General features: G+C 39.7%; 1 protein-coding gene across 2 annotated transcripts in view; it reads right to left on the bottom strand.

Moving 5' to 3' along the window:
- The window catches only part of agbl4 (ATP/GTP binding protein-like 4), a 312,708-nt gene that overhangs the window by 271,842 nt on the left and 13,310 nt on the right, over positions 1–27,556 (bottom strand). For both annotated transcript variants that reach the window (XM_035412247.1, XM_035412249.1), the window contains exon 3: positions 1,876–2,000. In XM_035412247.1, coding sequence (XP_035268138.1) covers positions 1,876–2,000 — 125 coding nt within the window. The remainder of the gene's footprint in view (positions 1–1,875; positions 2,001–27,556) is intronic.

Raw genomic sequence — 27,556 nt, 5'->3', positions numbered from 1 at the left:
TAGGTGTAGGTCTTTCTTTAAGGTGTATACAGAGTACTAGTAAGCCCTACCAGGTACATAGCTCAAAAAGTTTTTGTACTCCTGTAGCTGCCAATACCTTGTTTTATGCGTGCACTGTACAAATGGCAGCACAGGTGCTCCATTCAGCTGCTGTTTAAAAGCCTCTAACAGCATCTACATCCTGTCCATCACACAACACAAGCAAATTCTGTACTTCCTGCACCAAGACAAATTGCTACTAACAGACCACATGTGAAACGTCACATTGACTTAGCCATTTTATCCACAAATTATCGTAAAATAACATGAAAAAAAACAAGCAACTAGCAATAAATCTCTTCTGTTTAACACATATGGGTCAGAATTTTAGAAATTCGTTTTACTTTGAGTGGTGAAGTGAATGAACTCGATTATTCCATCTGTTTTGTTCTGTTCCATCGCATTGTTTAAAAACTGCATATGAAGGACGGCCCAGAAAAAGGCTCACGTTAGCACAATGAACAATCTGTCAGGAGAGCTGACTGAGACGCTTTGAACGCAATTTAATACGTAAATGAACAAGCTGTGCAGGGAGAGGGTAAAAGGCAGCTTGGTAAGTGCGATGTGAATGGTACCGTGTTGCCAATTACCTGCCGCTTAGACAACATCGGTAGCTGCTAAATAAAAACCCTGCTAAAAACATACATACAGCCGAAGCACTGCAACCCTTCACATTCATCATTTAAAATACCAGCCATCTTGCTAAACCGAGAGGGCAATTTCTAACAATTCTGCACTGCTGGCACACCAATAATAGCACAAATAGTTCCTGTTTTCAAAAGGGTATTTGTGCTTTTTTCTCATTAGTCCTTTTCGCAAAATGTTGCGGCGTGCGTACTCAAACTTAATTAGGATAATTTCATGTTTTTTGTAATGGTTTCATAAGGCAGGGATATGGACAGTACAGGCCATTTTCCATATATAGCCGCTATAAATAAAGGACCTTTCATAGACACGGTTGGAAACAGGTTTATTAGTATGACTACTGCGTTCAGCAGTTACTTTTTATTTTGAGTATTCTAAAGACACAACTTCTTTAATGAGAAGATATTCTACTAGATTTAGTTTAATGTTCCTAAAATAAAAAAGGGGATTTTATAGCATTAAATGAAATGAAGAAAACAACAGTGCATTGGTATATGTGTTACTTATCACACTAGAACAAGCTAATGAATAATGTTAAGATGTCATTGCGTTGTGCTTGGATGGAAACCCTTTTCATATTTCATGTCCAATGAACTACCTTGTATAATTGGAATATCATGACAAGAGAAATAAAGAAGACTCAGAGTGTTCCTCTGACTGTTCCTCAGTGCCTTCAAAAAGTATTCCTAGGCCAAATTTAGGCAGTTATATCAAATGGGGTGAATACTCATTAATTTTTTTTCAGGATTTATTTTTGATATAAATCTAAAGACATCAAAATGCTTTATTTCATGTTGACATCACAGGCTGTTATGAGTACAAAAACATAACATATTTAAAATCGACTTTGCAGCACAGCAAAATGAAAAATAATCAAAGGGGTAGGAGTGAATACTTTCTGAAGGCACTGTATAGTCACGTGTTTTATGTGTTTGCACATTCGTGTGAGTGTGTGTGTGTGTGTGTGCATGTGAGTGAGTGAGTGAGTGAGTGAGTGAGTGAGTGAGTGAGTGTGTGAGTGAGTGAGTGAGTGAGTGAGTGAGTGAGTGAGTGAGTGAGTGAGTGAGTGAGTGAGTGAGTGTGTGAGTGAGTGAGTGAGTGCATTCAGATGCATCCGTGCCTGTGTATATGAGTATGTGTGTGGTGTGAGTATGCGTCCATGCTTGTGTGTGTTTGTGTACTAGGACTCACCTGTGTCTCTCGCACATTCTCCACGGTGAAGTTAAACCACACTCTGAAGCGCGGGTTGCAGGTGTCTGGCCTAATGAACAGGTCATACTCAAACTCGCTGATGTAGTCCACACGACCAAGATTACCTGGATGGAGAGAAGGCACATGCAATAAATCAGTCAATGCAATGTATACTCATTGCTCTACATCCCAAAGTTATGAACCAGCAAGCCAGTGATCATAAGGGGCTTGATAATACTTGTGTATGCTGCTTCTAGTTCCATGCTTGTTCATTTGACCTGTCAAACCGTATCTTTGAGGTTCATACCTCTGAGGTTCCAAAGTGTTTACCCTTTAATCGTAATTTAAATTCCAGTAACGCGGAATATGTACTCTGTGCTGATGGTGCCTGTTTCTGCATGCAGTTAGTCCCTGCAGGGGTAGCCACGACACTAGGCGGGAGGATATGAGAGAAACCTGACGACAGCTCAAGTGATTGCTTAATAGACTTTAGTAACAGGAATTTGGCAAATAAATAAATAAATAAATAAATAAATAAATAAATAAATAAATAAATAAATAAATAAATGTCATCTAAACAAGAGAGGAACACATTTCCTCCCAATGACAAATATGATGCTCCACATACAGTATGTGACCAATTCAAACTGTGCCTATCCCGCAGAGCAGTGTGTCAAAAGGTTTGTCAAGATGAGCACAAAGAAAGCGCAATCAAATTCATCAGTTTGAAAGCCTTCCCGCGGTACTGCGGGACCAGTACAACTTCGGGTTTCCTGAAACAAACAGATTAATTAGCCACTGTATCCTGCTGCGGACAGCCGGGCGAGGCAGCCCAGCGCCTCCCTCCCCAGGCAGCGGGACAGCCCCTTCCCCCCCCCCCCCACCCCCGCCCCCCGTGCGGCCCATGTGGTGTGGAAGCGGTGTGGAAGCCACCACCAGGTGCCAGGTAGCACAGAGCTAATTATTGACAGATGGGGTAAGCAGCACACTGTCAGAGCAGATCGCTCTCCTTCTGCCATCAAAAAGGGCTAATCCACCAGCTTCATGAAAATCTCCTCCTCCTCCTCCTCCTCCAGTTTTAACTCCTTCCTGGCTACCCGTGCCCACGCACCTTGAAACAATAACGGGAGAACTAAGCCTGATCTTCGTTCCAGTAATTCAGCACCAGCTTTGCCTCCCGCTTGCCAACGCCTGTCCCTCAATCGCTTGATTTCTTAATGAAGACAATTTTCTGTGTTAACCTCTAACACTGGATAAACGGCCACATCCTTTACGTCTACAAAATATGTGCAAAATAGGGTTGTACGGTATGGTCTTGCACAGTAACCTGTGATTCTGATGAAATCCACACTATTGCCAGTTTCATTGAACACAGATCAGACTAACTGGTAGTGATTAAGTGGTGTTGGAAAAAATAAATAATTTCAACAGAAGTATTAAGAAACAGCTTTAAGGGCTGGACAGGATTAGGCGAACACAACAAGAGGATAAACTATTTGACTGTACAGCTGAATGTAGAAACTACTTCAACCGTTTCCATAATTCAAAATTATCTTTTACATTTCACATCTCAAAATAATAAGTAGTAATAATAATGGATTGCATTAATATAGAGCTGACACATCATCTGAGATAAAGAAAGGAATAGTTTAGCCAATTTTACTGAGAATGATTTGATAGTCTTAGAGAATCTGAGGACATCCTAGCCTTCCTGATAAGTGCAATGGAATCATTAAGGCCTATAGTACGAACCCCATGCTGTAACCTCTCATCAGATAGACAAACCTCTCCTACAGCACAGTAATCCCATCACTGTACTGTAGCGCTCAATGTTCTGCGTGGAACAGGGGTAAGACTGTCCCTGTCCTCCCACTAAGACCACCTTCAGCAACAGTCTGTATTTCAAGGGGATCGCCCATCCAAGCGCTACCATCCAAGTCTAATTTCACGTCAATATCCGTCCAGCAGGAATAAAAAATCACATAATGATACGGCTACAGGCTAATCATATCCCGTTACTAGCAAGCATTATAAAACAGCAGTCCTCACCAACCACGGGGGATCGGTTCCTGGAAACCCCTGTGGCTGGCAGAACCACGCTTGGCAAGGCTAACGGCTCAGGGAAAGTAGGGGGTCAGGTTCCACGGCTGGGGTTAACACTCATCAAACCTAACTAAGGTGCAAATGGCCACTTTACAGAACCCAATAATGCCCATCAACCGCAGCAGGCTGTGAAACTCCCCAACATAACCACACCAACTCTACGGTTTGTACCACAGAAAAACACACGCAAAACACACAATTCCTGACAACAAACTCCACAAAACAACACATCTCACCATCTGAAAAAAGACATATTACACTGACAGGCGAGTAAAAAGGCTTCATTAGCTTTATTACTTTTTAAGGGATGCGTGCTTTGCTGTGATTCTCAATAAACTAGTGGCACTCTGAAGCTGACACTGGTGAGACACAAGCTGTACTGTAGGTGAAACTTCAGGGAAACAAATCACCAGACCAAATAAATGTGTTAGTTAAAACTGATAGTTAGCAAACCACACCTAAATTTAATTAGGATTGCTAGCTAATGTTAGCAAACAATAAAACATTTTCCAGCTGCCTGTGATTGTTACTGTAGGTACAGCAAAAGGCTAAATAGTGTCTTTTCAAAATGTGATCATCTCAAAACTATGAACATAGCTAACCATACTTCAATGACATGTTCCTTGCTCCTGCCCCACTGGGAAGTCCAGCTAGCATTACTGTAGATGCAAAACCGTTATAGATCACTAGCACACAAGTTGGCCCTGACCTTACAACTGCAATAACCTTCCTTCTTAGTAGTCATAGTGGACATTTTGTAGACCACCCACTTCACCAGAGAGAGCTGTACCGCTGAAGCAGGCTCCCTCTGGACCAGAGAAAACGCTTTGGAACAATGAGACAGAGGATACCCTCAGTGGGTGATGCTATCTATCGCTAGTTATGTATCACACCACTGGACTTACAGACAGTTCCTACTAGCACGGTCCGAATTGCAGTAGTAGGGCACATGACTGTGCTGTGCAAGAGCACCTGTACCAGATGCGCCACCCAGGAGTCCTCTACACCGCAGGATGACTGTTAATAACTGCCCAACAGTCGGCTTCATGAGGTAGCTGAGTCAGCATTCCCACTGAAGGTCTGCTTTACAGCCTATAAAACTCAGCCGCCAAAAACACAAGGCCTGACCTACGGGGTTTTTTTTTACTATCACTGTCAATAACATTTTCAATAATCCTTTCAGAAATTTTGTGAGGAGGAGGTCTGAGACCAGAGACAAGCACACCAGAGAGAGAAAATATCCTTGCATCAATTTCCATCTTAAGAAAACAATGAGCTACCGGAATTCCAGGTGGAATTTGTTCTTCAATATCTTGTCATTTTAGGTCTGTGTATTTATGCCTGTGTGTTATTCTGTGATGGTTTTCGATTCTCTATGTATATTTCTACCGTTCTCTAGCAGCTGCCCTGTTGCACTAATGAGTGCTGGCATTTCACTCCAACATATTGGTTGCAAAATGGAAATTCTCTCCACACAAAATGAATATTGGCAGTTTGGCTGATTAGAACATGACTGTGATTCTCATGCACACAATAGAACATTAGCAGGAATAGGAATGTGGGTGAGACATTGTGAAGGCTGCAGACAGACCAATTGTGATATGATAAACTATGATAAAGGTCAAAAACTGACCTTTAACATGTCCAGTTCAAATGAACATATTTAAATATCTCATGTATCAGAAGCTGAAAAAATATGTTGAATTGGTATAATTGAAGTCTATAAGGATTTATTTTTATGCGATGCTTTCGTTACCTGCATTGCTGCAAAAAAATAAATAAATTTGTCTAGCAAATGAAAATAAAAACAGTGAACTAAACAGAGAGAGAAGAAGAATATGCCTGACATTTCCACAGAAACAGAGTTCTATCTTTGGATGAGACTGACAAAAGAAGATTCACACATATTACGTAACACATACCATGGCATATGGCTGTACTTGGTAGTTAAAAGAGAATCAAGAAAAAAATGTTTCAGACCAAAGAGACATCTGTTTTACATTGGCAAACAACAATGGTATATTTAAATAGAAGAAAACTATCAATTGTGAGGTTAGCCATGAAAAGTGCAATTCAGTCATTGACAGGAGATAAAGCTTTTAAAAACATAAATTGGAAACAGCTGCAATAGGCTGATCAGAAAATGCGATGCACACCTCTTCATAGCAGGTGTGATCCCTAGTTTATGATCTATCACACCTGCATATTTACATTGTAAAGTATTTGAATTTAGTTTTATATGTGATCTTGCTGTTTTTCCCAATCAAATTCTTAATGCATAATTGTATACATTAACAAGAATCATTACTTGTATTATAAAAGAAGTGGTACTGCTTCATCATATTAAGCTGACAAACATAAGCAATAAGCATAACTAGTCAATCACATCTCTTGTGATTATGGTACTATCATTAGGTAGGGATTATGCTTTTAGAACTTGTCTTCAATCCCGCCCACACACCACCAAGAACCCAAACCGAGTCACTAACACAAATATTCATTAGAAACTACCGATATATGCTTATCCCCTCAATTACTCGGATCGAACATTACACTGTCCAGTCGGGACCACGACCGGACATGTACAAATAATTTGAAAACCAGCCAAAACTGGACGTCTGGCAACCCTAGCTGGATAGCTAGAGACACAGAACAGTGGCTAGAGGTAACATTACTGACAGGTCCAACAGAAAACAAGCCAACTCCGCGTCACTTTTCATCCCCTTGGCAAACCTCAGCTGACGCCACAAAGAGAAAGCAATTAACTAGTTTTTGAAGGAGCCCTGCTGGCCTGTCTTTTTGCTTCGCTGTATCTGGGCCATTGCAGCGGCTAGCTAGCTATCAACAAACGCTCCAGTGAAATCTGATCCAAAAACACAGGCTATGTAGCACACCCATCACTCCCACACAGAGAAGAGTGCGACGCCCAGAAACGTCCCAAACACATTTTAGAATAGGTGAGGAGAAATAACTATTCTATCACAGGACATACAAAATACATGAAATGCAAAACTGTTCATGGCAAGCTGGCAGAAAAAGCAAGAGAAAGAAACAGGGAGAAAGAATATATTCGTGAGAGAATGAAAAAAAACACTTAGGCTATATTAATCATAAATCATTAGGTAAAATAACTCTCAGTGCTCAGGATTGAACTAATTCTGTTTCAGCAAATAGAAATGTAAGCATTTACCCAGTGGAGGTCTGGTTTGGGTGATGTGGGAATACAGACAATGGCTGTGCTGGTGCAGCTGTGATTTTACACTTTGTCAACAGAATTATGACTTAAGGCTCTCTGCGAGGATCTCATTTGCATCGTTGGGAAGTTAATTTCACATCAGCTGCAGAAAAAGCCTCAAAATTCAATAAACAGAGTGGGAGGCTTGATGGCCTAAAATCCTGCTTGCTTTTATGTAGTTATCCACATTATAGGAAAGAAAAAGAGGAGGCAAAGTGACTATATGGTCTGAATCAATTTTCCGGTCTCATTTGCAAGCCGAACAATAATCCTTGTTTTTTTCCTTGTGTGTTTTCTTTGTGCATGAATGTGTGTGTGTGTGTGTGTGTGTGTGTGTGTGTGTGTCTTTCTTCCCTCCAGCTGTTGTATTCATTTACCATGTATCCATAATGTACAAAAAAGACGGCTCTGGAGGTATCAGCTCAAACCATAAAACGAAATTATATTTAGATTAGGCACAGTACATACATACTTTAAATTCAGGCACCCACAGAATGCTTTATTTTTTATTTATATCTGACTGAGATTGCATAAGATTTTTACAGCAGGAAATGTGATAGAGTGGAAGCATTTGAAGAACAATAATGCACAATAGTAACAGTATACAAATAGATACATATTACAGTGGGTTGATACACGAATGTAGTGGAGTAAGAACACAAGCAGGCTGAATAAACCCGATGATGAGAAGTTCCAGAGATGGGACCAAACTGGGCCCAAGCTATCTGCTACTGCAGACTTCTCCTGTGCCAGAAATGGGGCAACCAGTGGGTCATTCATGCATGCACAGACAGAAGAAAACGTTTTTATCTGATCTGTCACGGGCATAGACATTTCTGAAGTGTGCCCAGCCAGTATAATGGGGCAGGCTGCAGTTGGAGACAGACCAGTAATTCTGCACAACAAACTGCAAAAGCACTACACTGTGGACTGCCTATATGTGCATCAGCAAAGTAGGAAAGCTCAGCAAATGCATGATGTCAGCCTCATTTGTTACGAGTCTGCAGTGGTTTCCCAAATTTCAATTCTTTTAACAACCTATGCTTCACTTCACAGGTTTTTCCTCTGTCTAATTGCATAGTGACTCCTGGATACAACCTGATATTCCCCCTATCTATTCTATTGTTTACAACCAAAAGTTTACAACCAATTACATTTAAATACTTTTCAGTGTAGAGGGTGGCATCATGGACCTTATGTGGTGCTGGTATATACGCTTAGTAATTGTTTCAATGTGAAGTCCTACACAAGTGACCAAACCTAAATGTGCTTCCCTATTTCTGCTTTACTGTAGTTAATCATTAACTAAGTGAGCTTCACATGAGCATTGCCATATTTCCAGAAAAAAAAATATTCACAGACTTACCTGTATAAGGACTTGTAGGAACTCTACCAGTATTTTTTTTTAACACACAGGCTGCTCATGAGCTCATCATGCTATGACACTGGGTTACAGTGGGTGGATGAATTGAATCTGGAATGTGTCAGCCTGAAATTAAGAAACGGGGTCATATTTTCATATCAATTATTATAAAAAGGTAATATATTAAGTCTACAGGTAGTTTGACTATAGTATCCTTATGTAGGCCTATATGGATTTCACCAAGCATCCACCACAGGGACATTTAATATCACAGGTTTTTAAGACTCAGGGTAATTTTAGGGGGTATTTCCAAGGCAAAAAGTTATGCCTTTTACAGAAACATTGCATCTTAAATATTTCCCCCTTTAAAACAAATTCTCTCAATCAAATATACTGACTGCACTGGGGAATATACCGTCTTGCTCTTACTAGACCCTTCAGCAAATAAAAGTCCACTGTGTCTGGCTTATAATACAAACCACGCAGTACATAATCATGACCACGTCTACAAACATTGAACAATCTTGCAATCCCCTCCTACCTGGGCAAACCCTAGACTTAAAACTGATTGCAACGCTGGTGACATTTCTCCAACTTTGTTGAGTCCTTGCCAGCAAAAATGTCTTACCACTTGCACCATTTTAATGCGTGACCACCCCGTACACAAACAATGTGAACTTGCTTGTTGATAATAAACTATGAATAATAACTCCAGTGATTAATCAAACATTGATTTGACATTGTGATTATGAGCTTTCACAATCAATTATTTATAAGGTATTGATGGTGCAGATGGTTTGGTGATTTGATTAAAATTGCTGTAATTCATTGTGCCTCTGACAATCAACTGCAGATGTTAGTGGTAAGACATACTAACTTACGAACTAACAAACTGAAAAGATCTTGATTTTCCAACTCCACATCCATCAAAACGAAATATTCAGCGTTCGGTTTTACCTCAACACTCGCAACATGTAAGAATCGAGAAAATCTGGCATCTCCCATCTTGCCAGGTGATTCTTAAGAACGTGCTAGGGTTCCTCCCGCAAGGTGTTACAAAGAGCACTGTAAATTAAAAGGGACTCAGGAGAGTGGGCTCCTCCTAAACTTATTTTTTCGCAATCTGCTCCATTTCATTATTGGAAAACACATCAGCTTCCCCCGAGGTGAAAATTCCAGGACACAGACAACTGATAAAGATTCACCTCAAGACAGAATTGATTTGAACCTAAAAAGGAGCGCTGTTTCGGTTTGGACCTCAAGCACAAGTCTGTCCTTGCAGTTTTCCTCTGGTGGCTAAAGGCGAGTTGTCAGTGAGGCTTCATCACTCACTGCCACATTATTTTTTTGAATTCCTTTTTCCCCATCAAATCTATAAAAAAAAAGATTAGGGCAATGACCTTCAAGTTTCATTAAATTCTACAGCAGGCATTAAACCATCAAATGTGTAAACAGAGGGCTAAAACCAATGTAGCCACATTGAAACATTTATCTATCTATCTATCTATCTATCTCTCTCTCTCTCTCTCTCACTATATATATATATATATATATATATTAGTGCTCCCAAACTGATTACATTTCTTCATCACAATTAATCTCACTATTTTGATAGTTAATCATGATTAATCATGTATTTAAGCACACTTTGGAATGAAAACTTTTCAGCATTATTAGTGCTGGGACCACTTATCAATTTATCGATAATTACTGATAACGGCGTCAAATCTATAACAGAATTTTTTCCATGCATAAATAAATATTATGTACAATCATAATTGAGGAGATTTCTTCGAGTTTTTATGTGTTTAGCTGTGACTAATGCTTCACAATTGCTTTTTTTCTATAATAGCCATGAAGCTTCTCCAGCAGAAACGAAGCTGTTTGGGTTCTTCTCGAGTTAATTCCATGTTAAAATTTTACTGCATTTAATAATTATTTAAGTGAGCAGGATAGTGTTTAAAGGAGATTTCTTCTAGCTTCACGTTTAGTCGTCGTGGCGAATGCTTTGTCACTCCCCACTGATGCAAACAAAAACGACAGGATGTGAATCTAGATTTATTTTAATATTGGAACTGTTGAATGCATAGGCTATACTGCTTTCAATGAAAATAATATTTATATTTATTTATAAATTTGCTTGGGTTTATTTTGATAATCGATTCTTATTGTCCCAGCCCTAAGCATTATAGTTTGTTTTTTTGTAGCCGAAACATTAGGATAAGATGGACTGGAAGTAACGTAAGCAAAAAAACCATGATGATTCAGATATTTTTTCCCACCTTCCAGTGTTTTGCAGAGGAGTCAGACCAACAGCGCTTCAAAATGAAACTTTATATTAAATATTCTTACCCTTAAACTGACTTATTATTTTTGAGGTAAATACAATACATGGCCAAAAGTATGCGAACATCCAACAACTCACCCAAAATTATGCAAATTAATATGGAATTGGTGCACCTTTTGTTTTAAAAATATTTAGTTAATATTTAAACAAGCATAATTAAAATTAATATAATGTAAATGTTTTTTCTACCCATAAGAAACTTTCTACTCAATAATAAACCTGAAAATAACTTAATATATAAGTATTCACCCCCTTTGTGTTCAATTGGGTCAGGTTTATAAAATTTTCTCTAGAGGTAACACAAAGAGTCAGATTTAGATATGGATTGTGACTGCTTTTCTGATGCAAAAACAGTTGCCACAAGTTCGCAATATCTATGTGGGACTTACTAACCTGTCGCAATGGGTCAAAATCGCTATTAGGCTGTCATTTTCAGGGATTACAGTTCGTCACTTTGCGACTTTCTCTTTGCTGCATCGTTAAATGTGTTCATGGTACACCTGGGGTGAATATGCTAAAACAGGGTGGAGATTATGTAAATTAGGCCAATTAAGTATCTCGTTTAATTTCATAATGCACACATTAATTATGACCCCCCTCTTTTGGCGAGAAATTTTGTAACTCCTGAAAGCAGGTGGTAATTTGTCTGCCCTGATATAGCCTATAGCGCACACACAGCATGCCAGAGAAGGGTGTTCTCAAATCACTTTCCATTGTGAGCTGCATGGGGTGGAGATGAACGAGTGCATTCTGTGATGCATAACACTCTAAAAAGGTTTAAAATTTGTTTTATACATGTTTCGATTTATCACTTCTAATCTATTTTCAGATATAATATGACATTATCATTATAAGGAGGCAAGACTTCTATTGAAGTCTATTGAAGTTAGTATAAAAACGCAGTTCTGAATTGCAACAATGTAAATTAGGGCATACAATGAATTGTGAATACAGTTTTTACCTTCAGATGCTCCTTGGCCATCTCCCATCACAATTTAACCTGTGTCTATTCCTTCCACCCCCATGATTTGCTCATTTTGTAGGGATTTTTCCATCTGTTGTTCAATTGGTGTTAATATTCTTTCCATAGTTGGACCACCACTGGTGTCTTTTGCCCTCGTAGGGTTTTTATTTTGTACACCGCCTAACATCATGCCATCTTTTCTTTACATCCTCTGTCGTTTGTTTCATTACACCTAAAGATTTAATTTTATACGTGTCACTCCAAATTTTCGTCCTCCTCGTCCTCCGTGGTGTCATATTCTTAGGCTGTAATACGGCGTGAAGCAGTAGCTACCTCGTTGAAATGACCTATAGTTCCTGATCTGTAAATTTAATTTTCTTTTTCATGTGGTTTCCATGCGACTTGTGCTCTGGATGTATAAGCAATCTGTCTGAATTAAAGCAGTTCTGCAAAGAAGAGCAGGCTAAAATTTCTCCACAAGGATGTGAAAGACTGATATACAAATTATTATATGAACAACAGGAAGTGTCTGGTTGCAGTTATTGCTTCTAAAGATGGTGCAACCAGTTATTAAGTTTAAGGGGGCAATTACTTTTTAGCTATTAGCTATGTTAGCCATTCAAGCTAGACTTCTCTTGTTTTAAAACAAGTTACCAAAGACCTGTGTTTATTTTTATTCGCAGTAAAATATTGTGATACTTTCCTGTATTACCAAACTTATGGAAAAACCATGATAGGATTCTTCGGCTATATCGACCACACTTAAAATTGCATTTTTATGTAGTCTACTCCAAAAGCACAGTAACAAAAAATGCATGTTGTATGTGCATCACACAACATGTTTGATGTGAAAGCCAATTTATATTGTCATATTATTTAAAGGCCGTATCACCAACCCATAATACAGTTCAAAGAAAAGGGAAAAGGAGAACGACGAAGACAAATGTTTTAACAACGATACTGTGTAGTACTCCACCTGTGCCTTTAACTGGCTCACTTTCAGACTTTCATGGCTGAAAAACAGAGCCTGAGGGTACCAGTGTGATATGCAGCCTACACGTTTGGCATCAGTGATCTAGAAGCTTGCAAATTTAAAAAGTTCACATTTCCTCAATGCCCTTTTATTATAGTTCTAAAAAACAAAGCCCTAAGCAAGTCTGTTCCACAACACTTGGTTATAGGTCACAGCAATGCGTTTACAGTGAAATTTACTAAATTGTATTATCGATCTCAGCCGTACAAAAGGTTTTTGTACTAAACCTCTGGACACTTTCAGGCAGCCTTTGACAAGGCTCTGTAAAAGCACGTCCAAAATTGCAAACTTAGCCTTTATCAAACTCAGGGGTTTAAAGGTTAAAGCTTTAGCACTTGAATTAAAAACGCTTTAACTGATTTTGTGTTTTTTTTTTTTTTTTTGTTTGTTTTTTTGCCCCGTTAATTATTATTTCGCAAGCTCAGCTGTGGCAGCATCTGACCTGATCCCAGCCTGTTTGAATGTCATAATATCCGTTCATTGGCTAATTGTTTGGAATACTGTGAAGAAAGGAGGCTATCCCATTGTTCCAGTAGGTCACAGACGGGGTTCTTGTTTTTAAATCACTTTGCATTGTATCACTTTCTCTCACAAATATATTTCTCTTCCTCTCCGTCTCGCTCTCTCTCTCTCTCATGTTCTTGTGATGCAACAGAATAATGTTTCCTGCAGTGAGTTTGAAGATAAAAACAGGGAGGGAGCTGAAGGGTCCTTGGTGAGCCTTAGGCAAGGAGAAGGTCAACAGGACTGCTAAGAAGGGCTGTTATCATCTTGGTAACATGTTATCGGGGAGCCTGCAGTCCTGGTTATTTACAGTTATTGCTCCCTCTGGGTGCACACTTCAGCGCTTGGGGCTGATTGCTCTGTAATGAGTTCAGGAACAGAGGGAGTGAAAGAAAGAGAAAGAGAGAAACAAGGGAGCGTGGCAATCTAACTGGTACGATAGGTCAGCAAAAAGACAGCTTTCTTTGAAAATGTAAGTGAGAAACAGGAAGAGTGAGCTGCCTGGACAGTTCTCTATACCCTCCCACATATGTATGTGTAAACGCTTGTCACCTATTGTGGGTTAAACACTGTTATCCATGGATTGGCAAAACAGTTGCTCTGTGCGGCTCTTGACTTGTGTGACAATGGAGGGAGGCATCCATGCTCACAATAACAATAAGCCAAGGGCAAGCCAAACTCCACAGACTAACGCCATTGGGGTCAGAGTTCAGCATCATGTCAACTCCCTTTCATAAATACATCTCTTTTGTTTGCTCCACAGCTCCTCTGTTGTTAGGTAATCGGATCTGGTCCATATTTACGGTCAGGCTGAAGCGATAACAACAGAGTGAGCCTCAGAGTTTAGACACTGAAGAAAAGGCCTTCTGCAAATCCCAGCACGGAGGTAGTGCGGTTTTTTCGGGCATTCGGCAGCGACGTGGAAGGAAATCTCTCATTGTGAAACAGCTTTTCAATCTGGGGAATTACACAAAGTGCCGCTACTGTCAATGCACTGCCAGCTTTTCGACAAAAAAAGAAAAAAAAAATGAAAGAGGATGAAAATAGCTCTTCTAAAAAGCCATTCAGAAGACTTTGGCAGAGCGTCAGCTTCTGTTGTCGCGCTGGCAAGCTGTACCCAATTACGGTGCGATTACTTAAGCGAAATTAAGAAAAAAGAGAAATAAATATATATATATAACAATATATATATAACAAAGTCAAGCCGCACGAAGAGCAAGAAAAACAGAACCTTAAAAATACAGAACAGAAGAAAATCCCTCCTTAAATGTGTTAATCCCTGTTAAACGTGTTAAGCGCGTGAGACTCAGACACATCATTTGACATATTAATTTAGTCAAACAAAATATTTTATTCAAAAAGCAAATAGGGCCATTTTGGCTGAAAAGTCTTTATCGCCGCAGGAAGTGCAGGGCCCAGCAGGGGTTGCCAAGAGCCTTGCGCAGCTAGAACATTCTTCAAAGGGCAGCCATAAAGTTTCACTCTCATTAGGAGAAGTGCGCTCCGCTCAGTTACTCACAAGCTCAAACAGCTCTCTTTCACAGGCAGTGAGCAGTCTCAATTATGATTTTTTTTTTTTTTTTGGGGGGGGGGGTGTTCCTCAAATTCTATTTGGGATACAAATACAGTACTGTACATTACAAATGCAATACCACTGTATGTGTATGTTTAGAAAAAATGTTTATATCAGTTCATGCGATATGCCTTTATGAATTTGGGTCAACCTTAACCGCAATCCCGAGCCCTAACCTAACACTAACCCCTCACTCAAACCTTAAGTATAACCGTGACTCAACCCTACCCCTAACCGTAACTGTCACCCTAAACCTAACCCTAACTCCAATCAAAACCCTAAGTGATATGTCTGGATAAAGGTGCTCTACTACAAATCTAATAGCCAAACATGTATGTTAAAGTGCTTCCCCTACCGTAGACATTAGTGGGCGGGAACATGTTATGTTTTAAATTCAGCATTTTTTTCACATTCCACGCAATTTAAAGGGTAGTATAGATCAATGATTCGCGACATGACAAACTGCCAACTCTTCGAAAAATGTAGCCTATGGTTTGCAATATTCTAAAACTGAAACGCTCATATTAAAGCTACAAGAGAGGTTGCTTATGGTTACCATAGCAACAATTCTCTCCACTTCCTTGTTAACGGTTACTTCCTAGTTGGTTGCAATACTCATGTATTTATCACTGTAAATGTACTGTGGTGAACTTGGTTTTTTAAGCAACGTTTGTATGTTTTTTGATTGACGCATGCCTTCTTGGCCAGGTCAGTGTTGTAAATGAGAATTTGTTCTCAATCACTTTTACTTGGTTAAATAAAGGTTAAATAAATGTGGCAAAGTAAGTGTTTCTGGTTCTTTTATTTCTCTTTCATCTTTGTAAAGCTATAGAAGATATAACCATCTGTTTGAAACTGATAGAGTGTACCTTGTTAATGGTAACATTTGGCCAGACAGGCTAGGAGTCTGTATTGGTAGCCCGCCTAGGCGACTTATTACACAAACAAAGGTGGAGAAGCTCACAACGACCGTTTCAGCAAATTGTCTGAAACAATTTGGAAATTATGTGTTGATAACTTAATGGAGATTTGCATGCGCATCTCAACTGCGACTTTGCTGAGAAATCCATCTGTGGAGCACAGGTTTAATAGCCTTGCATTAATTACTTGACAGCTTTTCATTGGTCGTTGTGTGTGTAGACCGCACTTCATTCCACCTCTCAGTGCACGTAGCCAGGTGGAGCGAAAATCAGCCTTGAATCACAGTCACAATGCACGCAGCAGTGGCACATGGACATTATCAAACCCTGCCTCAAGTATGGATCTCTGAGTCAGATCCACGGATATCCAACTGCCAACATTCTCTGAGTCAGATTACGGATATCTACGGGAGGTCAAGTTGTATCAGAGAAAACAACCGTATATTCATGCTTAAAAGTTACAGTACATCAGGTAAGAATACTCCTGGGTGGCAGATCACCAGCATGACAGAAAGGTCTGACTCAGTCTGACGCAGTGTTGTGCCTTAGTCTGGGTATTAAAGTCAAGGTATCGCAAAAATACGCTGTATTAGATGGTTTACTGTAGTTTCACTGAATTTTCTTTGTCTAGAAAAATTCTGACTATGTATCTGAGATGTTGCCTGAATACTGGCATGTTACCCATCATCTCTAAGCTAAATCGCATCCAATAAGTCAAGTAGCTTTGGCTCATACACACAGCTTTCTGTAAAGTAAGGAAGGGTCAGAGAGATATCTTTGGAAGGTTGCTATCGAATACATCTTGTAAAATATAGCTGAAAATAACAGTATATAAAGTAGCTGTGTGCTATTTTAATAGCATAAAATTTGTAGAAATGTACAGTTTGTGTGGACAGGCAAAAGTATGATAGGTGAGCATTTCGTTGTATTTGATAAACAACATTACAGGCATGTCATAATAATACTGGAATGACATCTTTGATTACGATTACATCATGAAGCTTTTACCATGTGCAGAAAATCTGCTTTGGACCTGTAATCACTGTCAACAGATTCATAATTGTAAAAGCCAGGTGGGGTGAAGACGCGGCTGTCAGAAAGCAATCCAATGGGAACCAATCTCAGACATCATTATCTTAGTAGGGAGTCTCATTGGAGCTGGCAGTATTTCCCTACCGCAACAATTGGTCGTTACCGGATAATGCAGACCACTGGCAACGGCATTTGTTTAACAGAAAGCATCTCTTTCACCGGCGAAGCCAGCTGTCTCATTTCAGCCCTCCGGCAAACAATATTCTCCAGCCCAGAGAAAAATACACTTTCGATATCTGCACACGAGTAAAGAACGAAGCATCAATAGCCCGAAACCTTCAAATTTAAATTTTGTTTGTTCTGAATACTGCAAAGTAAACTGTCAATTTTAAACTAAATGTATTTCTATTAAAATTCAATCTTTCTCGTTTCTCAAGTTTCTCACATCACTTTATAAAAATGTTCTCTGCATAAATATATGACATCAAACAAAAACTGACATATGAATGAACTTCACCTCAAGGAACACATTTTAAATAAATCAAATAAATAAACAGAGGCATCTTAAAAAACATGAACTGGTAAAGCGTTACAAATCCTCGCCATTTTCCCAAACCGCACGTCTTTGCCAAGATGAAAAATGACACGTCTGCTTTGAAACTGTGTTTATGGCATCAGGATTGCTTGGAAATGAATTACTCCATCATTGGAGCTGTGTGCACACACCACTTTAGAGCAATAGATGCTTGCTGCAGTCATTTTCAGTTACAGTGCCCTTTTATCACTCAAAGAAGCGAGAGGGGGAACTTGGCTTTGGGAATGGCCCCAAGGACTACAAATACCATCGACCCTGTGTTTACGCCCACTCTCCTGGCCACATCACCCACATCTTCACAGAGAAAATTCACTAAATTGCAGAGAGTCAGACTTGAAGTTACAGGTTGATTTAGTTAAAATGACTTGAAATTGAAATGTGAAAGCCCACGCACAAGCACACCATGCTGAGACTTCCTGAAAGTAATATTCAAGCAAAAGCCAGAAAACTGCTTAATGCAGAGTAAAGGCCTGTACTGCAAGTATACACTGATAAAAAAAACTAACTATGGTTAGCCTACATCAATACTGTGCAGATACAGAGCATCAGTAAAAGAATAAATTCCTTTCAGGAATTTCCTTACTATATCCCAAGTTCCTAGATAAGTACATGATATTTGTAATATGTGTATAAAAATGTGGTATATCTATAACAATCAAAACAGTACAAACAAATTCCCACCTGATCTAAAGATCAAGTCAAGCTCATAAAAAAGTATTTTAGCATTGCGAAAATGCACCTGAAAATGATCATATTATTATTATATTTTGGCGAGCGAAAGAGAAGTCCGTGTTAGTATGCATTCATGTATCTTTACAATCAATAATTGGTTTTCAAAATATTATGCATGTTTGAACACCCAATTCGACAAAAAGCAGAGCAAACTGGCCCCTGTGTTTCCTCTCTGATTAGATGTAACCAAGTGCATCAGAGAGAATGTCAGACAGGATTATCGCCCGTTTCGTTTGCATTACAGATATTGCCTCCCTTGCTTCGTACAGCCGAAGAAACACACAATAACTGAAAGAACCGCAGTTAGCAAATATTATAGGAAAGGTTTACCAAAGTCCCTTCTTCACTGTAGTTTGTTACGCACACCCCCTTTGATTGCATTTCCCCTGTGTGTGTGTGTGTGTGTGTGTGCTTTGGACCTGCAGGTGAGATACATGGCATGGTCAGGGCGTGGCACAGAAAGGGCTCATTGCATTTCCAACATTCGCTTGTGGACTTTCCACTCATCCAACAATGCATGCCACTACTGACTTCGCTATCAGTATCTGATTTTGACTTGTATTACACTTTACTATGTATTACACTTGTGTTTCGTAATAAATTTGGTTATTTTCTGAAGTATCAGTTTATGTTGTGTCCCTCCCCTAGAGGTCAGAACAAGTTTTCTTTCCTTCCTTTTGTATTCTTTCTATTCACATGAAAAAAAGAAAATAAAAAACAACACAGTGCAAAATTGAAGATAAGCCACATCACTGGGAAAAAAAAATGAAATGGGGAAAAGCTTTAGTATGCAAATAAACAACTGCCACATGGTTCCATGTTTAAATGCTGAGATTATCCACCCACTAAATAATCAGGTAAGGCTCTGAAACCACAGCAGGGAACCTCAGTCTTACATGCACATCCTTCAGGGCTATGCCAATGTGGTATTATTGAACAGGGTATCAGAAACTTTGTAAACGGAAGTCCAACTGACAAAATGGTTGGAGAGAAAGAACACTACAATAAGAAATAAACTCTTGTGGTTATAAATGGCAAAATAATAAAATAAATCACAAGGAATCCTCTGGCCTATTCTCATTTTGACAGCCCAAATTTATCTCCATATTGTCTACCACATGAAAGAGAGGAATAAAAGGAACACAAAGAGGAAAAACAAAAAAGCCATTTACTGGCTTGGGCAGTTACATTGCTCTGGTGCAATGTAGGAGAAGTGAGAAAGATAGAAGCCCAAGCTTCTATATATATATATATATATATATATATATATATATATATATATATAGAAGGCACACACAGGTCACTATCAAAGCAACAGGCTCTTTCTCTGGAAAAACCATCTTTCAATGCCACCAGCATCAAATAAAATCCATACACGGCACAAGGAAGACGTTAGTTGAACCATGAAACTGCTGCTATAAATTCTTCAACCTGAAAGTGTTCACAAAATCCTTTGGGAGACCCTGCCTGTATTCACAATATGGAACCTGCATCCCTGGCCAATGGCAAGCTGACCGGAATCCTAACCCAGCTGGAGCAGGGCTGCCTATTGGAGCTCCACGGGTTTCGGACCCAAGCAGTGAGATATGATTTATACGGTCACAAACAACAACCCAACAGACCCACATAGACAAAAAGGCAACATTTAGAAGGCCACATATATATCTTTGCCTAAGCTCTTTTATATTTCTGTTACCACCTTTTGGTCCCAGTCGTGAAAAAACAACGGGACATTGAGACAAGGAAGAATGTAGTTCACACTACTTGAAGGCTTTATGTCAACCACAGCCACTTGTGCCAAGCATCTTGCTTGATTGTTAAAACGTTACTCTCTTCTACAATCAATGGGGACCCAACTATCTTGATTCATAGATGCTTGAGAGTACATAAATATCTTCTGACAGACCTGACTGTTTTTTGGTCCCCAGTCTTTGTAACAATTTCTTTTTTCCTTCATCACTTTGATTTGGCACTGATTTTAATCATTCTTTCTGTGGAAGGTCCCTACAATTACAGCATGAACTGAGTGGAGGCAAGACAGATTAATACAATTGTGCAGAACATAAACAATTAAACCTTCAACTGCAAAAATAAATCTGTTTAACCCAAAAGAACATTCTATGGGGAACACTGTGGGGGATACGCTAAATTCATACTGTTTGCTGCATCTCAAAATCATCACCAAAACTTGCAACAGTTTTACTCCCAAAGATCACTTTGACAAATTCTATTGTGACCCAAGCATAGGGTAACATCCCCAGCATTTTACGGGACCAAATGTCTCCGGTGTCAAAATGCCATTAAATCCTCCTCACGATACCACCTGTTGAGTAATCATAAACAATTATCCCATTGCAGTACCTAAATCATTTCAATTAGTAATTTAATCGTAACTAATTGCACGCAATTAAATTGCATGTCGATTCATGGAGCAGTACTCATGGCTATTGACACATATTTATCCATTTTATAAATGTCGCATTCATAATAATCTGTCAAAAACGCATTCACCTTGTGATGTAAATATTGAGAGAATATAAATAGAAACACTTTTCACAAATTAACTGTAGTTATTCAAAAAACTATTCCAATGAAAAAACCCAACTTACATATATAGACCACCTTCAGTATTCCGTATTCCACCAGGACAGTGAAGGCCTGAAGGCCGTAATTCCACAGTATTCTGTTGGTAGTGGTAACACGCTTCTGCGATAGCGGGATTTTTCCTGCATTGAAATGTCTTCGGCGAGCCAGAACCCTAACGATACCGCATTTAAAGTTTTTATAGCTTTTTAAAGTTTTCAGGTTTATGTGCACAAATTAACCAAGTGCAGAATTCAGAATTCAAGAGTTCCTAAGGCCATGCGTGCCACTCAGGCATCCGTTATCCTCATGGTTTTCAACAGAAATCTCTTACCTTCCCAATTATCAGTTTATTTATGCCACATCTGCCCACTTTTAAAATTTTTATAGATCATTGTGCAATGTAATTGGACATAATTCCGATGGTCTATGCCTTTAAGGTTGCGTAGGGTGCAAGTAACACCAGTGACAAAAAAGATGGTGCAAGCATTCTTAGAGTGAATGCATCAAAATAATTTAAATACAGTAAACTGGCATATGTGTGGGCTCATTAAATTAAAAGTGTGTAAATCCTTCAGTATAGGCCATATTTTCACAACAATGTTGCCACTTACAATACATAACCCATCAATAAATAAGTAAATTGTTCCAATTTTTTTATTTCTGTCACACGTTTCAATTTTTATAGCTTACATCTCAAAGCACCGTAATGGACTCTTTGCATTCCAAGCCAGAATGTTACATTCTAAATGTAGCTTAAATATAGGGAGATGACAAGTTGACGGTTGACGGTGGGCTGACCCCAGTCGTTGTCACACAAAGTCACCTACCTAAACCCAATTTAGAGCAAGGAAAACCCTGTAAAGGAGCCACTATCTGATTTTAGGGCTGTGCTTGGGCACCTATCTTATGAGGACGCAGTTGAGTTATTTCACGATTTCCAAGCCTGTCTGGGCATAACTGGACCTTCAACAGAGCCTGTCAACAAGGCAGCAACACACTTTGTTATACAGTCCAGTGGGTTCTTTTATTTAGCTTACTGTATCTAGAGAGACACAGCTGGATTAGTACAGGACCACAGATATACTGCATTTGCTGATATGAAAAAGGTGCCTTTTCATATTAGGCAAGCATGCAGGCTAACAAACATGCAGTTATTGGTGTGGGGCTAGTTTAAACATAGCATTGAATATACAGCAGCATGAAAACAAGTTTTTATTTTATTAAATGCTAAAACAGGGAACATTTCAAGCAGGCCTACCCTAATTCCAATTCTGGACAGGATGGAGATTACTTCAATAATGCATGTTCTCCTTCAGCCCCTGCAGGCACTTATTTGTTTTCACATTACTGGCGAAATTCATCCTCGTTCTTACCATCCTGTAAGTAAATTTCAGGCATGGTCCCAGAGCCTTGGCAAAACTAACACCGCCAAACTAGTTCCATCAATGCACATTAGTATTTCAGCTGTATCTGAACAACTTAGGTTCCTTATTCCATAACACGTAGGGAAAAGAATTTCCCACATTGTTCATCAAAGAGAAAAATACACAGTAAATAAAGTATTAAATATTAATATTATATGGGACACTTTTCATCCATTTTGGCTTGATATAAGGGGTCCAAAAATAAGGATTGCCACCATATATTTCTATATATATATATATATATATATCTGCAACACTACTCAAAAGAGCAGAACAAATATTTAAGCATTGACAAGGCTGCAGTCCACCTGCACCCTGTTCCCAATGCATGAAGCCACCTGTGTGATCAAATCCCAGGCCAGTCTCCGCCCCCCTACTCCCCCCATCCCAAAGCTTTAACAATGTGCCAAAGTGAAAAGGATGGCTGCCCCTCCACGCCGTGTGATAGGCAGACCCGGAACCTCCCCCTCCCCCCCAGCCCCCCCAGAGCTGGGGCTGCAGCTGCGCGCTGTTGCGTGAAAATGGCGACTGCGAGCGGCGGAGGCCTGAGCGTGCAGGTAAGACAGCTGATGGAGTGTGAAGGGAAATGGCATCCTACCGCATCCATACGCCGCTGCACGAGGAGACAAGTTATCTGCATAGCAGACACAGAACCGCACACCAGCACACCTGAGCTCCACCGACGGAGTGACGCTTTTTAGACAAGATAAATAATTTCTGGGCCTTGATTGATGACGTTTTCTTTCTTCTTTCCTCATCTTTCGCATATTTTAGATTCCGTCAACTGGCCGTCTGTTCTGTCTCCATTTTGTAAACTAATTCCCTCTTGCGCATAAAACTGCTGTTTAGCTGATGTGATCAAAGAGTATAATATTGCAAATCAAGATTGTACTTACTGAGGACATACTGAATAAACAGAGTGGATATCAGCACACAATACTGCAGCCACACTGCTATCAAATACAAAGCACCAGTTTACTTTTGTTCTGTTTTTTCATTGTATTGAGTATATCTGAGCCACAAATTGGATACAGCTGCATCACTTACTGTTTTAGCACAAACTAATCACTAATTGTATTACTTGAATGCTGTCATGGATCATTTGTGTGCTTAGAGCTAAACAGATGTGCTGTATGAAGTTCTGCTCTGTAACCTTGGTTGTTGCCATTTTCATCAAAGGGCAAAACATTTCAGTATGCTAGTACAGTTTCCAGGGTTACATTTCCCTCAAAAGTACAGTATAAAGCACAGTTGCCACTGTAAGGCTAGGACTCAATCCTGAACCACGGGGTACATCATTTCTGTATGAATCAGGGCTTTAGCTGAACATACTACACATGTTTCCAAATGCAGTGAAATACACATAGGTGAAACATCTTGTGGGGTGATTTTCTAAAGATCCAAGTTCCCTTAAACATATAAATAAAAATATATCATATTTAATTCCATAAGGCAGCCCGAGAGCTTGAAGAAGTGAATACCTCACTGCGCGCTTCCCAGTGTTTTTCACACAGTTTGTTGTATATTCAAAGAGTGTGTCTAAACTAGCCTCGCTCCAACAACTGTATCAGCCTACATTAGCCTAATATGAGAAAGGCAACTAAAGGGAAATGTGATGACTCAAGTCTTCTACCGGTAAAAATAGGAACAGGGGGACACAGCGTGACACGATCCACGGGGCGGCTGACTCTCAATCCATGTTCAAAAAAAAAACTCCTCCGTGCAGCCAGGGATTCGATTCCCCGCCACGGCACTTCCTGTACTGTCTCGATCCCGTCCCTATCTTTAACTCCCTCTGCTTTCCCGGTCTGAATAAAGCGAGAAAAACACATAAGGTGGGTGCACTGTCCATTCTTCTTTTTTTTTAAAAACACACAGTATTCTGAGAAAATAACCTTTGCTCCAGTATATCCTCCACAGACAAACAGGTATATATAGAACAGAAGAGGTCACAGATGGGCCCATATGGAATATCTGATTTTACACAATTCATGGTAGTATTTAACTTAGGCCTAGAGTATAACACGCCACGGTTATCTTTTTCATATGGTATGGTAAGATGATGATCGAGGAAAAATCTAGAAGAAGCACCAAACACCACTCACATAAGTAAAACTGATGCCGATGCTATCAGTACAGCAATCTGCTAATGTGCAATCATAAACTGATTGAAATTTACATTGATAATTCTGACATTTAAATTAGCTGGTAATATTAGGACAGGCAATATGAACCCATCAAGTAAGTAAACACACCAAATGGCAGAGGTTTTCATTTCCTCTGTGTGTAATATAAGTTATAGATATTCAGCAAGATACCTGTTAGATTAAGTCACATCACAAGGGAGCTTTTTAAGCTTTGGATAACCTATGTTCGGGAATTATAACTGTTCTATGCTGTGTACAGGGTTTTTCCTGAACTGAAATGACTTAGGTGGGCAGCCTAAGTGTTTTTTAAGCCTTTTAAGCTGTCAAAAAGTATACAAAAGTTATTGACCGTGTTACATTTATGAAGCATAAATGTATCCTTCCTCTCCCCTATACCCCACTGAACACATACGCACAACAAATGTTTAAATTGTTGAAATTCAGAACTGTGTTTTCATAGCCTACTAACCGCCAGCCGACAACTTCAACAAAATTCTTACGTCCTTACAAAGATAATTTCATATTATATCTGAAAATAAACGCATTTTTAATTCTCTCTCCTTTCCTGAGTTTTACGCATCATAGGATGCATCCGTTCATCTCCATCCCATGCGGTGCAGAGTGGAAAGTGATTCGACTGCTGAAGATGTGCATGCACCCCAACACCCTTTCTCCAGCATGCTGTGTGTGAGCTATAGGCTGCATCAGTGCAGACAAATTACCACCTGTTTCAGGAGCTCTAAAATTTCTCACGCAAAGAGGGGGGTCGCGATTAATGCGTGTTTTAGTAAATTAGACAGAATACTTAATTAGCCTAATCTCCACCCTGTTTTAGCGCGTTCACTCAAAGTATACATATGCATGAACGCATTTAACTACGTATCAAAAGAAAAGTCGTAGAGGGACCTAATCCCCACAAATGATGTCCAAATAACAGCGATTTGGACCCATTGCAACCATTTAGTAAATCCTACATAGAAATTGCGACCCTGTAGCGACTACTTTTGCATCAAATGGTAAATGGACTGCATTTCTATAGCGCTTTTATCCAAAGCGCTTTACAGTTGATGCCTCTCATTCACCCATTCACACACACACTCGCACACCAACGGTGAAAGGCTGCCATGCAAGGTACCAATCAGCTCATTGGGAGCAATTAGGGGTTAGATGTCTTGCTAAGGGACACTTCAACACGCCCAGGGCGGGGGATCGAACCGGCAACCCTCCGACTGCCATACAGCCGCTCTTACCTCCTGAGCTATGTCGCCCCCATCAGAAAGGCAGTCGCAGTCCTTTAGTAAGACCCTAAGAACTGAGAAGACTAAATTAAGGGAACAAAACTAGGGGAACCAAATTAAGAACATTTTGGTCTTCGTCTCAAATGCATCAGTTAACATTGACTCTCTAACGCAGGGATACTCAGAGGCCCTCAAGGTCAGCAGTACTGCTGGTTTTCTCTCCTGCCTCATAGTCCACAGGCCAATAATGTCTCTCATTGGCCAGAGATAACACTCACCTTGTGTGTCAGGTTCAAAACAGTCCCTGATTAGAGGGGAGGAATGAAAACCAGCAGCACTACGGGCCCCAAGGGGCAGATTTGAGCACCCCTGCTCTAAAGTGTAAAAATGTAAGGCAGTGGTGGGCATACTTAATCCACTTAATTAAGATAAAGTACCTGTTTGTGGGTTTAGGGGGTATACTGTACAAGTCTGGATGGCAAAGTGCACATGCTTGCATGTTCTAGCAAAGTCCAATAGTCCCTTCAGTGAAGACCAAGCACTTACTGTACAGTATAAACTGCACATGCAGTGCCTAACATCCATGGCTGTTTTCACTTCAAACTTTTTCGTACTGGTTCCAGTTTCACAATCACAACTGTTACAGCTCAGCACAGACAGCGCACAAGAAGCATCTCATATTTCAAGAGACCTCCTACAGATCTCACCCTCGAGCCACTCTCTGTGGTAATGTAACCACTCACCTTCAGGAATAGATGGCAACGTGCTAGCCTCTGACGACGCTCTTTTGGTTCCCACTCCATTCCTGCACCTCACACTAAACACAAGGTTTTCCACTCTATGATCCATGTAGAGTGGACACTGCAGCTAGTCTCAGCTTCCATGAAGGAGCACTTTATATTCACTGGGAAAGCTTTGGGCTTTGTCCTTGAGTGAATATATTTTAGTTAAACACTATTTTTAAAAACTGAATCAGAAACTGAAATGGGTTACTGTAAACAGACAATCCATCAGACAGGTTTTGCCCTTGCTGTATGCATTGTTTCCCCTTTGGTACAAAAATCTGAAGTCAAATTCGAAGTCTATATTGTCTTCATAATAATCAAAGCAGTGTTTTTGTATTCATTCATCTGAATGAGTAAAATAATAATCTTTATACAATCACCATTTGTCCAGTTGTATTTAAAACCTGTGTAATTTATATGATTGGATATGGTCACAAATTTTAATGTTGCACATGTGACCTAAAGTCAAAGCCAATGCCCATAGGTACAATGCCACTTTGATCGACAGTCAAGACTTCACTCTCTCTGGTGTTGGTACTGGCCAATTATCAGCAGTGTCAATCAAAAAATTGCACCCAAACATTCACGCCCACTCTCTCTTCACTCAGTGCTGCTTGCTCTTGTTGGAGGCTAGCATGCAAACATACAGTGCAATATGTAATGGCATTTTCCTGGAATAATTCAGCCTCTATAAATAAAGAGCCAAACTTCACTAGCCTAAATGGATAATTTACAATAAAGTGCTATTAGGAATAGAAAAAGTACTTTCTTGGACCTTCTGGAGAGGGACCTAAGATCAGCGTAGTTTTAAAGTTATCCTGCCAAAATGCTAGAACTCCCAAAATGCTAGAAAAAAAGAAAAAGGTTACTGGTTAAGCATTTTATGCCAATGTCAGGACTGCAGGTTATTTGCAAAAACAGAGGCCAGTGCCAGTCTCTTTTTAGTGGAGAAGAAGACGCGACCAGATCGCACCAAGGGACCAGGAACGAAGTGAAAGTGCCGTGCCTGCCAAGTAACAGCATAACATGATCCAGAGGAGGCGCTAAAATTCTAGATTTATTTTTGGTTTACCACAATCCAAGTTCGTTTTTAAAAACAG

The sequence above is a fragment of the Anguilla anguilla genome, chromosome 4 (genome assembly GCF_013347855.1).
Source record: "Anguilla anguilla isolate fAngAng1 chromosome 4, fAngAng1.pri, whole genome shotgun sequence".
Classification (NCBI taxonomy): Eukaryota; Metazoa; Chordata; class Actinopteri; order Anguilliformes; family Anguillidae; genus Anguilla; species Anguilla anguilla.
Note: the sequence above shows the minus strand (reverse complement) of the source record. Positions and strands in the feature narration are given on the sequence as shown.